General features: G+C 36.0%; 1 protein-coding gene across 1 annotated transcript; it reads right to left on the bottom strand.

The window, feature by feature from the left end:
- Window positions 1–12502: 12502 nt before the first annotated feature.
- LOC123825835 (V-type proton ATPase subunit D-like) lies at window positions 12503–13247 on the bottom strand. Its single transcript, XM_045849482.1, is given in 2 exon segments — window positions 12503–12715; window positions 12717–13247. Coding segments are annotated over 2 exon segments (744 nt in total).
- Window positions 13248–14085: the final 838 nt, after the last annotated feature.

The raw sequence follows: 14085 nt of genomic DNA, 5'->3' as shown, positions 1-14085 counted from the left end.
GGGTGTTGTTTTCTACTTTGTCCCCTAGCTCACTAATCTGATCTTCTGCTTCATCAATCCTGCTTTTCATTCCTTCTACTGTGTTCTTCAGTTCAGAAATGGCATTCTTTATTTCCTTTTGGCCCTTGTTGAGAGTTTCTATTTCCTTTTTCATGTTGATATAGTTTGCAGTGAGATCGTTGTAGCTTCCCTCTAGTTTCTGGTAGCTCATTGTGAGTTCATTGAACTTCCTGATAATCATTGTTTTGAACTCAATATCTGATAGTTGAGTTGCCTTTGTTTCATTTAGCATTTTTTTCCGAGGCTTCCTCGTTTCCCTTCAATTGGGTATTGTTTCTTTGTTTTCTCATTGTTCGTGGGATACTTCTTGTTAGCCTCTGTTTCTTAAATTGTTCTGTTCTGGTTCCCAGAAAGAAAAAGGATACCAAAATACTATTAAAATAAAAAATGTCGAAATGGTGAGAAAAAGATAATACAAATTTGCTGTAACTTGCAGGCTCAAAAAAAAGGGGGGGGGAGCAGAAGATGGAGTGCAGGAGAGATAAATTTGGAGTGGAAAGAATAATACTAGGATGAATAGAAGAGAAACATAAGGGATTGAGAGATATAAAAATAATAAGAATTGAAAAATAAAAAGTCACTTAAAACACAAGATAAAATTAATCAACCAACAACAGCCAAAAAAACAAAACAAAGCAAAACAAAACAAAACAAAACAAAACAAAACAAAACAACCTCTTGTTGGTTTCTAACTGGGCAGACCAGTTTTTCTGGTCTTGCTGGCTTCAGCAGGCTGAGGGACCTTTGAAATTCTTATCACTCTTCCCAGTCAAATCTCAGTATGTCTCTCAGGTACTATCCCCAGGGCCAGCAGGGCGCCCTTCCCAGGACCAACCTGACTTCCCCTACAGGACCCTGGGCACTCCCGAGCAAGCTCTCCAGAGTTCACTGCCAGTCTCCCAGACTCCGGCGGCCCTGGGGCCCCGCAGGGCTCCTGCATCTTTTCAGTTTCATGATGCAAGCTCCGGTGATTGCAAGGAGACATGCCCTTCCCCCAAATTCCACCTCGGCGGGCGCTATGTTCTCAGGAAGCACCCACAACTTTTTGGGATTCACAGCACAATCTCTGGGGATCATAAAAGGGCGCACCCATCCACCAAATTTTTAAGTTTCGGGCTCTAGGGACACACTAAGCACCGCATCCCTTCGGGGTTCACAGTGCAAGAGTCAGGATTCCCGAGGGAGTGCGAGCTTCCCCAGTTCAGCACCAAAGGCTCCAGAAACCTGAGAACGCCCATGCCCTTTCCTGGATCGGGGTTGCATGGTCTCCGTTTATCTCCAATCCACACTCCCACTGGGCTGGGCGTGCAGGCGCACTTCCAGGCTGGCCCTGGTCTGCCAGCTGGAGGCACTCACTTCTCCCAGGGCTATGGGTGGGTGCTCGCAGCCCCTGGGTGATTGTCTCCCAGTCTAACTGCCTTCTCTGTGCCTTCAAGCCACAAGGTCTCCCCAAGTGTTGCTCAACCCCAGTAGTCTGGGGAGGGAGCAGCAACTCCGCTCTCCCGCGTGTTTCCCTCCTCTTCACAGAAGCAGAGAATCATGCTGTCTGGATCAAAGCCGCCATCTTGATTCCTCTATTTTGTTCTTCTTTCTCAAATTTGTTGTGGCTATTTCAGTCATTTATGGGTCCATATAATTTTTTGATGTTTATTCTATATCTGTCAAATATATCATTGGTATTTTAACAGGGATTTTGTTGAATCTATAAATTGCTTTGGGTAGTATGGACATTTTGATGATGTTCATTCTCCCAATCCATGAATGTAGTATATGCTCCCATTTTTTGAGTCTTCCTTAATTTCTCTCTTCAGTGTTGTGTAGTATTCTGAATACAGGTCTTTAACCTCCTTGGTTATATTTACTCCTAGGTACTTCATTTTTCATGGTGCTATAGCAAATGGGATATTTTCCTGATTTCTGTTTCTGATATTTCATTGTTGTTTTAAAAAATGCCTTTGGTTTCTGGGTATTGACTTTGTATCCTGCTGAGCTGCCATATTCATTTATTAGGTTGAATAGTTTTTGGTTGAGTTTACAGGTTTTCTATATATGCTGTCATGTCATCTGCAAACAGTGACAATTTTACTTCCTCCTTTCCTATTTGGATGTCTCCATTTCTCTTTCTTGCCTGATCATTGTGGTTAGGACTTCCAATAGTATATTGAATAGAAGTGGTGAAAGTGAGCATCTTTGTCTTATTCCTCATCTTAGTGGGAAAGTTTTTAGCTTTTACCCATTGAGTATGATGTTGGCTGTAGGTTTCTTGTATATGGCCTTTATTATGTTGAGGAATGCTCCCTCTATTTCTTTGCATACCATCCTTGCATTCACGGGATTAATATCACTTGATCATGGTGTATAATCTTTTTAATATATTGCTGGATATGGTTTGCCAATATTTTGTTGAGCAGTTTAGTATCTATGCTCATCAGCAATATTAGTCTGTAGTTTTCTTTCTTCATTGTATCTTTCTTTGAATTAGAGATTAGGATGATTCTGGCCTCATAAAAAGAGTTTGGTAGTCTTCCTTCTTCTTGGATTTATTGGAATAGTCTGAGAAGTATATTCTCCTGTGAAACCATCCAGTCCAGGGCTTTTGTGTGTGTGTGTGATGGGAGGTTTTTTATTTCTGCTTCTATTTCACCAGCTGTTATCAGTCTATTTAGTCTCTCTGCAGCTTCTTGATTCAGTTTTGGAAGACCATATTTTTCTAGAAACTTATCCATCTCACCCTGGTTTTTAATTTTTTTGTCATATGATTTTTCATAGTAATCTCTTACAATCCTTTGTATTTCTGTGGTGTCAGTCATAATTTTTCTTCTTTCATTTTTGATTTTATTTATTTGGATCCCCCCCTCTCTCTTTTTCTGAATCTGGTTAAAGGCTTGTTGATTTTCACTATCTTTTCCAAGAACCATCTCCTGGATTTATTCATCCTTAGAATTGTTCTTTTAGTCTTTATGTCATTTAATTCTGCTCTGATCTTGATTATTTCTTTCCTTCTACTCACTCTGGGCTGTGTTTGTTGTTGTTCCTCCAGTGATTGTATATATAGGATTAGGTTGTTTATTTGAAATGTTTCTATCTTTTTTAGGTAGGTCTGTGTTGCTATGAAATGCCCTCTCAAGACTTCAAATCCCATAGATTTTGAACTGTTGTGTCTTAATTTTTATTTGTTTTTAGAAACTTTTTGGTTTCTTCCTTGATCTCATTCTTAACCCATTCGTTGTTTAATATATATAATCAGTTAAGTCCTATTTATCTAATGCATCATTAAGTTCCACAATATTTTTGTTGATATTTTTTGTGGAAGATTACCTATTACATTTTCTTAATTGATCTATATAAGTTTTTCCAGTGTTTGGAATATGTATGTTATTCATGAAAAATACAAAGCATCAGTGGTTTAAATTTTTTACATTCTCTTGGCATTTCCAATATTTATTTAAATATGTCAATATTGAAATCATAATTTCAAGTATATAAGGTGTTACTATGAATATTAATGCAATATCTGACTAGTACCATTTAACAGTCCTTAAAAACATCAGTCTCTACCCTGGCCAGTGTGGCTCAACTTGTTGGAGTGTAGTCCTATAAACCAAAAGTTGTGGGTTGATTCCAGTGAGAGCACATACCTGGATTGCAGGTTCATGGCTTGTCTGTCAGGTGGGGGGAGCAGGGGATGCATATAAGAAGCAGTCAATTCATATTCTCTTCTCACATTGATGTTTCTCTTCCTTCCTTCCCCCCTCTAAAATCAATAAGCATGTCCTCCAGTAAGGATAAAAAATGTTACTCACTGATTTAGTAGAAATAACATTGTTTACAAAATTTAAAATGCAATTTCAAAAATACCATCGAGTCCTCGTTTTATAACATTCATTAACATAATTTTGATTTTTTATGAATGCTGGATAAGACTTACAAAGAAGTAATTCATACTAATAAGCCTGCTAAAAGAGACATAAAAAACATTCATTATTAAAAGGTAAATGGCAAGGAGAAATATCAAGCCTTCTACACACCCGGCTTTTTATCTTGGCCCTGCCACCACATTTCTGGGTGATGTGGGACAAAATTCATCATTGCAATTACCTCATGCTTAAGATTCAGAACAAAGGCCTCCTCCAGTGGCAGTTTTCTGATTCTAGAAGTTTGTTATTCTAATTTTACTTTAATCTAACTTTACTTAGAGGTGATTTTACTTAGAGGCTCAAAGGTGATTATGATTAAAGTAAGCAGGAACAAATTATGAAGTGAGAAAAATGTGTCTTTCATATCTCCCACTGGTCTGTCCTGAACATTTTGGTATGCAGGGTGAGAGAGAAGCTCACACATCATATATCTAAATATCAAAGTTATAAATGAAACTATCAAAGTATCAAATAGAATATGTTCTTTAGTACCATCTTGTTAAAATAACTTCAAAATTACCTCAAGGGTCAAATCCATGCATGATGGTGGAGGCACAGCTTCCCATTCTTTTCTCACTCCAGGTCCATTCTATCCATAAGTGACCATAAAGACCGTGTATATGAAGGTCTCTGTGTGTCTTTCCAAGCTCCATTCATATCTTCCTCAAAGAATAACTCCTTGGCCACAGATTCTGTGCCTAAAGGCCACCTCTCAGGAGGACAAACACAGAAGAAAACTACTCAGCCTTAGAAAGAAGTGTTGGTGCCATGAGGCAGGTGTTTAAAAATCTCAGAACTTGAAACATGTCCTACAAAGGAAACATGAGCCCTCAGTAAAAACATTCTCTTAGCTTTGTGGACATCTTAGCCCAAGTGATAGTGCATGTGTATAGTGGCAACAAAGCAAGATCCTGGAATGCAAGTACCTAGGGCAGGGACATTTCTCTTCTGGATATAATAATGGTACTTTTCCCCCACACTTTCACTTTCTTCTACTTAAGGGTTTTTAAAGCAACCAGTATTTACATAGGTCTCATCTCTGCCACATTAACACTTTACCTGAAGCTTTCCTTTCCTATAACAGTCTTCATTTTCATAGACATGGCTGATCCTGTCTTTAGATATTTACAAGGAAGAAAATAATTTCTGAAAAATGATTTTAGATCCATGCTTCAAAATTTTCATATATAAATGTACCTTTTAAGGGGAATTAGCTCTAGTGAAAGCACTCTTAGGGATACAATATCTTGACTCAATTAAGGAATCTCTATTTTGAGATTTCATTGTAGAATATCAGACAGAAAAGTAAAGTTCCCCAAACATTGACAGATTTATATAGACTTATGGGAAATATACTATTTAATATTGAAATAATACTTTCCATAGAATGTGAAGGCTTCCTTTCATGGAAGAGTGGCCCTGCCAAAAATTGGTTATATTTAATATTTTTACAAAATGCTAAGGATAATGAAAATAATTAGAAAACTAAAAATTTAGTACAATATCTCTATGTGTCTCTTTTCCTAGTTTCAAGAACTTTACAAAACAAATATTTTCAAAGTTTTGAGAATTTCAGACTTCTTTAAATAACAGGGATTACTGTAAGTTGCATTTGACACCAATTCATCATTGTTCAAGCCATCTTTTATATGCTTTTATAATGCAAATATGACTATACATGTCCCTGCTTGAGTCACAATAATTGCTCTTAATTGCCTATGAGGTATACACATTCAGCATCTTAAGAGTTAAACACAGTCCCTTTAGATTTCTCCCTTACCTAACATCTCCTTTCATATCTTCACATCCTTTTTCACTGCTTATAACATCAGGAAGGTATTATGGTGACTTGTTCAAGACCCAGCTAAAACATTTCTGTGGGGATATTTTCATCTCTTCAGTGGCAGCTATGGAATTCCTCCTCTGTTTTCACAACACTTTATAAATATTTATGTTTTATTCCCTAACTACTGCTCTAAGTATTAATTTACAGCTCAGTCTGAGTTTGGTTAGGGTTTCATTTTATATTTGACATTTACTTGTCACCATTTATATTTGATATTTGCTAAGCACAGTGTAATTTTCAGTTTGGGTCCTATATGCATTTGCTACCTGCAAAGCTAGGAATCAATGGTTTCAAGACTACTGCATTTTGAATGAAAAGATAGGGATTTAAAAAAAAAACACCTCATTTTCTCCCCATGCAGCTCATCTTCAGTATGCCTAGTTGTGTTCTCCTTTTTTTCTCATTTCAGTTCTTTGTGCACTCAAATGTTTGTGTTATTTTTTTATTTTTATTGTATTTTTCCATTGCCATTTAGTCCCTTTATACACCTTTTCACAATCACCACACTGTTGTCCAAGTTCATGAGTCATTTTTCCTTTTTGCTCAATCCCTCCCCACTGTCATCTCCCAACCATAGCTGTCATCCTGCTCTCTGTCTATGAGTCTCTCTATTTTCTTTGTTAGTTCAGTTTGTTCATTATATTCCACATGTAAGTGAAATCATATGGCATTTGTCTTTCTCTGAAAAGCTCATTTCACTTAGCATAATGTTTCCCAGGTCCATCCATACTGTCACATTTATCCCAGAGGAATTCTGTGGTAACTAATTTACTATTTTTATGTTGTTTATAATTTCAACAATGGTGATAAATATGTGAACTGTAGTGAGTAGCAAATAAATAGTATTTTATATACTATATACATATAGTAGCAAATAAAATATTATTTTATGTACTATACATATACTGTCATAATAGTATGTGATAGAGATTTGTAAATTCTAAATATTACATTCTAGTTAATAGGGACCAGTAAGCACTATGCATCAGTCATTGTCTTAGGACAAATAAACACTTAGATTAATTCTATCCATTGTTAACAATAAAAGCTAATTTTAATTTGAGCCCTTATTTTTCCCAAGCAATACAAATCTTTACCTATAATATTAAAATACTCTAAAGAGAACCAATATGCAAATAACTAAATTTTTCAAATGAATAACCTGGCTTAGAGGAATAGCTACTTCAGGGATGGTTTGCTATGAATGTATTCTGGAATTAATACATTGAACTCAATAAGATTGCAATGTTTTGAAAGAAACTGCTTCTGGATGTCAGCCAGATGCTTTCAGCTCTTTAGAACAAATTAATTCAGAACATTTTGAAAAAGAACAAATGTTACAGATTAAGCATTTTATTTCTTTTTCTTACTGTATTAATCTTAGAATGAAAGGTGACTAGTATGTGTTGGAGAGTTATCACAGTATTCTTAGCTTATTCATTTTCTCTGTAAACAATGGAGTATCTAGAGTCCTTAAAGACTGTTTTAGGAGCCAGGGGTCTTAGATTTAGTGTGATATATAAAATCTCTGCTCTTAAGAATAGTTGTTTTATACCCAGAAGCAGAAAATAAGCAAGTATAAACAAATAAGTTTAAGGGTTTGCAAGAAAGACACCAAACTTGTAATCTACGTATACAGCTAAAAGCTTATTGTAATATTTTCACAAATCTTTTGGTATTTGACAAGACTTATTTCTTATTTTATCAATTCACATTATGACAGATTGATGTAAAGAAATAATATTTTTTAACCTTTTATTTTTTAACTTTTAATTAGTTTTCCTTCCTCTGCCCCATGTATAACATATGTAGATGTCAGGTAAAATGTCACTTCAGGAAGAAGTATGAAAAACAAACAGTAAAAGATGGGGATTACTGCTACCCAAGGGAAACCTCCAGATTGCATGGTCCTGGAGTCCAGTAGGGCCTCTGCTTGCAATACCACAGGACTATATTTTCACTTTAAAATCTCCTGCCTGAGTGTCTGGCTTCCAATCAACATGAAAATGTGCTGACTGAGATCCTCTCTTTGGGACACTGACAGGTCTCAACATACTCTCAACTACTTGGAGTCATTAGAAATAAAATAGACAGCTCACCCAACTGCAAAGATTTGAGAGATATCAAGAGTTAGAGCAGGGATGAGTAATAAGGTTTACCTCCTACATAAAGCCACTCCTTCAGGACTGGGAGAGCTGGTTGTTTCATCCAATGATAGATGCCAACAAAGAGTAAAGAAAAATAAAGAAACAAAGGAATATGTTCCAAATCAAATAGCCAGGTAAATCCTCAGGGGGTGAGGAGGAACCTTGGTAAAACTGAAGCAAGTAATTTACATGATAAATAGTTCAAAGTTATAGTCATAAAGATGCCCACCAAATATGGGAGAAGAATAAAAAAACATAATGTGAAATTCAACAAAGAGATAAAAAATACTTAAAAGTGTCAAATAGAAGTCACAGAGATGAAGAATACAATAATTGAACTGAAAACTATACTAGTGGGGTTCAATAGTAGACTAGAAGAAGCAGAAGAAAAGATCAGTAAATTCAAAGACAAGGCAGTAGAACTCACCAAATCAGAGAAGCAAAAAGAACACAACATGAGAAAAGGTGAATATAGGTTAAGAGACTTAGGAGACAACATCAAGCAGACTAACACTGGCATTATAGAGGTACTAGATGGAAAAGGAGGAAAGAAAAGGACATAAAAGTTATTTAAAGAAACCATGGCTAAAAACTTCCTTAATCTGGGAAAGGAAATAAAAATACACATCCAGGAAGCCCAGAGAGCTCCAAATAAAATGAACATAAAGGAACACATCCACATTATAACTAAAATGTTGAAAGTTAAGACAAGGAGAGAATTCTCAAAAGTGCAAGAGAATAACAACTTGTCACGTACAAAGGAACCTCTGTAAGACTATCAGCAGATTTTTCAACTAAAATTTTGCAGACCAGAATGAAGTGACATGATATATTCAAATTGCCAAAACAAAATGTCTTCCAATCATTCTGAAGTTTCCTCAAAAAAACTGAAATAGAAGTACAATATGATCTAGCAATTCCACTTCTGATTATATATCCAGAGGAAATAAAACCAGAATATTAAAGATATATCTGTATTCTCATGTTTATTGCAGTAGTATGTACAATAGCTATTATTTGGAAACAACCTTGTCTGTCTACAGTAAAATGGAAAAATAAAAATGTGATTATATATGTATATACACATACATACACACATCTATATATACAATACACATAGTTCAATATTATATAGTTATGAGGAAAAAATATTCTGCCATTTGAAATTACATGTATGGATATTGAGGGCATTATTCTAAGTGAAATAAATCAGACAGAGACAAATACTAGATTATTTCACTTGTATGTGACATCTCTCTGCTTCTCCTTTTCATCAGTTTTGTAGATGCTATCTCCTAACTCTAGTATTTATTGAAGTTATAATAATTGATACAGAGTCCCTAATACTTAGTTATTTTCATCAGTATTAGTCCTGTCAACTCATCTGGATATTTTGGTTAGCCTTGGAATAATACATAAACATCATCAGATAATACTTGTTCATTGATTGATTTCAGGTAAACTTTGATGTGATTTATCTTCAGGCATATGTGCTTCTAGTACACACTAAAGTAAAATCAAAGGGAAAGATCTATATAAAGTCAGAGCCAACTAGAAAGAGTAGGCTAATCCAGCAAGTACTGAGGTTCCCATCCCTAGAAAGGCTAAAGTGATTTTGATTGATTTCTTATAGCATACATTATTGTGTATCTTTAATTATTAACAAGGATTGGAATGGTTCGAAGTGCCATTTAATTCTTGAGATTCTTGGGGAAAGGCGAAATCACCCTTATTCTAAAAATCAAACACATTTGATTGGCTGGTAAAATAATTTAAAGAAATAAAGCCCCAACCTCCGGGCCAGGTGTGAACACTCTAGCTCATTACAGGCCCCATCATTCCCTGACATTTTATTTCCATCTTATTTACCTATTTATGTTCCTTGCCAAGGCACTCAAAATATTTACATCTTTGTTCCTTCTACAGGCTTTCATAGGCCCATAAATAATTTGCAGTAAAATTGAGAGCAGGATATTTTGTCCATTTGGTTTACTGCTGTATCACCAGCAAGTAAAAAATAATTGGGGTACAGTCAGTCTTTAAATTATTTTTTGAAAGAATCAATATAAAACTTCTTTTCTGTTATAAATCTTTGGAAGAATACTACTCCAATTTCTATTTTTAGCAAAAATCATAATGTGTTTTCTTACCGAAATGAATCCAATTAGCAATAAGAGACCATCAAAAAAATAAAAGTTGCATCTTCCTTAGTTCAGGTATTCTTTTTTAATTGTTTATTTTTATTTTTATTTTTAGAGAGAGGGGAAGGTAAGGAGAAAGAGGGGGAGGTAAATATTAATGTGAGAGAGGAACATCGATTGGTTGCCTCTAATATGCTCCCTGACTGGATACCAAACCCACAACTTGGGCTTGTGCCCACACTAGGAATTGCAGTGGCAACCTTTTGTTTTGTGGAATGATGCCCTACCAGCTGAACCACACCAGTCAGGGCTAGTTCAGATATTCTAATAGAACTTCCTCCTACCTACTTTAAATAGTTTGAACTCAAAAATTTCATTTCAATCTTGAAGCATATTAAGTCCTGAATAGTGAGAGTGAAGCTTAAATAAAGTGGTAATGCCAAAGGGGGTTAAGATAGAGGATTGGAGGTGGGGATGGCTGGGGTGGGGGGTGTGGTGGTGGAGAAAGGAGACAACTGTACTTGAACAACAATAAAAAAGGAAAAATATAAATAAAAATGGTAATGATATAATCAATTTTAAAAGACATTGCATTTAATTGAGTGGCTAAAATTACTGCACTATGACAACTTTCTGTTAACTAAGAATGTGCTCTTAGAAAGTTGTTGAAAATAGATAATGTCAGCAAAAACCCCAATCTAGCACCTTTGGGAATGTTTTCCTGAATGTTTCAATGTAAGTACTATGCAAAGGTCTAATGGTAATACAGATGGATAATATCTGTAAATATGTAAATAATTAATTAATTTTTTTTGCTAATCTGAGCTCTGGAACGTTTTAACCTCAGCTTCACTATTTAATTACATGTGTGACTTTGGCAATTACTTAACAGTTTTGTATTTGTTTTATTTTTTACAAAATAAGGTTAATGTTTGAGAATTGAATGAGTTAATTCATTGAAAGAACAAAGAATAGTGCCTAATACATAATAAATATTCAGAGAATGTTTCTATTTTTATATAATAAACTTGAGAAATGGGAACATATGGTCTCCTGACAATATCAGTTTACAGAAGTGCTTTATACATTTTAGCATGCATCAACACATCTTGTTACCAATATGAATTATTCCTACAATATGCTCCTGGGAACCTCAATCCAATAAACACTGGTGGGACACAGGAGACAGACACTTAAGACCAATTCAAATTTGCTCTTACAAATAATCAAAAGCTGTTTTATCACTCAAGTCAGAGTAGCAATCTGTCATTCAAGTTCAAATCCCAATTTTGCTTAAAAATTATTGCACAACTTGATTAATTTAAAAAATTAAAATATACTTATGCTCATTTATCATATAATTTAATTGTAATTGTTTCTTTTTTGAATTTTATTTTATTGTACTTTATTCTTTTTAAATTTTTGTATTATTATTCAAGTACAATTTTCTCCAATTTCCCCAACCATTCTGCCCCACCCCAGCCATCTCCACCTCCCACTCTCAAACCTACCCCTTTTGGCTTTGTCCATGTGTCCTTTATACATATCCCTTGATGGCCTTTCTTCTGTTTTCCTCCATTATCCCTCTCTGTTATCCCTTCTGGTTATTGTCAGTTTGTTCTTTATTTCAATGTTTCTGGTTATATTTTGCTTCCTTGTTGTTTTGTTGATTAGGTTCCACTAATAGGTGAGACTATGTAGTATTTGTCTTTCACCACCTGGCTTATTTCACTTAGTATAATGCTCTCCAGTTCCATCCATGCTGTCACAAAGTGTAGGAGCTCCTTCTTTCTCTCTGCTTCATAGTATTTCATTGTAAATATACAATTTTATTTATTTTTATTTTTAAAATGATATTACTGTTTATACCATAGTCACATTGAAAACTGGCACGTGGCAAAACTGCTCCATGACAGGCAGAACAGAGACCTGTCATGAAAAGCAACATAAGTGTGGGCTTCCAGAAAGCTTAAAGAGAGCCAGTGCCACAGTCACACAAGGAGCACTGCAACGATCACAGACTACAGTGCTGGTAAGTGGGTGGGTGGGAAGGGTTCTCCTGCAGCAGCTGGCCTGAGACCACTGATAACCACTGATAACTAAGGGGAACTTCCTAATGTGCTGGGTAAGCCGATCACATGTAATACAGATGAAGGTGGAGTGGGGTGGTCTTCTGCAGCTTAAACTCGTTTATCAAAATCTCATCTCTGATAAAGGTTGCTAAATTAGGATTCTGCAAAGGTACTCCCATAAATAGACGTTCAGGGAAATTTTACCACCAGTGAAATTCTTAGGCTGAAAAATAAACAGCTGCACAAACCAAACCTATACACCGTGAACTAAAATGGTGCCATGTTAGGATTTCTGAAAGATCCAGAGCAGGAAAGACGACTATTTGAACAGAAGGTCCTCATTCTTCTCTTTAGCCAGGAGATTGGCAGGTTCCCTCACCTCTCCAGCTGCCCTCGGTTGTTCCAAGTCCTTCTCAGATTTTTCCTTGAGAATTTTTTTCTTCTCCTGTATTTTCTTTAACCGATAGAACTCTTCTCGTTCTCTTTCACCCAGTTCTGTTATGATATAGGCGAGGGTGCATTCGATCCGGGGGGATGAAGACGTGTTCAATGGCATTTACACGCCTGTTGGTTATCTTAATGGCTTCGTCCAAAGTAACAAAGGAAGTCTGCAACGAGGCCAGTTCCACCAGTAGTTCCACTGCTTTGGCGTAATTCCTCTTTAATTTAGCCAGTTGTTCCCCACCTCGGGCTAAACCGGTCAGCTCATAACTGTCAGATCCTTCGTGGTAGTGTTCAAACACTGGCAAAGTGACACCTGCTACATTATCTTTCTCTGCTGGAATCTTCACTTGGGCTTTATTTACATTCTGGATGACCGTAGTGCTGAAGTCCCCTGCTGTGAACTTGGCCTCAGCAAGTGAAAAGGCAGCTTCTCTCATCACTTCCCCCATCAACATTTTAGTCTCTGTGAACTTCTTTAGGATCTGTCGAAATCGAAGAGTTAAGGCATCAGACTTTTTCTTCAGGAGGTTTCCACCTGTCTGTGCTCCTTTTAATTGAGCCTTCACGATGGTCTGTGCCATTCGTGAGGGAAAGATTTCAGTTCGGTCTTTGCTCAACATTCTGACAACCACTGTTCACCTCGAGTTACCAGCCGGGCAATCTGGGCTGCCACAGCCCTGGCCAGTGTCTTCCTGTACCAGAATCAGCTGGTTGTGTCACCTGACCCCCATCTCGCGTTGCTAAGAGGTTGCAGGGATACGCATCCTCCAGTTCTGCTTCCTGTTGGTACGGGGAATACACGAGTGAGGGTGGAGGAAGGGGAGGATGTAAATATACAGTTTTAAATAAATTCCAGGGGACTTTTTGGGTCTCATCTCATATAATACTGTGTAAGTTTAAGGTGTACAATGTGTTGATTTGATTACTACTATAGGATTAGCTAATACCTTTAACATGTCACATAATTACCATTATATTTTTCTAGAGAAGACATTGAAAGTCTTCTTTCTTCACAACTTTCAAGTATGTAGTTGAAAGTACATTATTATTAACTTTAGTCAAATGCTGTTCACTAGATTCCCAGAACTTATCTTCTATATATAATTGTAATCCACACAATGTGTGATTTTTTTTTGTGACTGGCTTCTTTCATTTAGCATAGTGTTTTCAAGTTTCCATCCATGTTATAGAATATCAGTATTTCATTCCTTTTTTTTATGGCTGGAAAAATATACCATTGTGTGAATATTCTATTTTTTTATCCACACATGAATTGATAAACATTTGAGCTTTTCCATTTTTTGTAGTATAAATAATGCTGCTTAAAATCTTATTTACAAGGTTTTGTGTTGATATATATTTTGAGATAACTCGGGTTTTTGTCTCAGAGGGAGTGTTGCTGTTGTATCACTTGGTAACTCTATGTCATATTTTAAGGAAATACCAAACTGTTCTTTT

Source organism: Phyllostomus hastatus, unplaced genomic scaffold, assembly GCF_019186645.2.
Source record: "Phyllostomus hastatus isolate PE091 unplaced genomic scaffold, TTU_PhHast_1.1 phas_contig_65, whole genome shotgun sequence".
Classification (NCBI taxonomy): Eukaryota; Metazoa; Chordata; class Mammalia; order Chiroptera; family Phyllostomidae; genus Phyllostomus; species Phyllostomus hastatus.
Note: the sequence above shows the minus strand (reverse complement) of the source record. Positions and strands in the feature narration are given on the sequence as shown.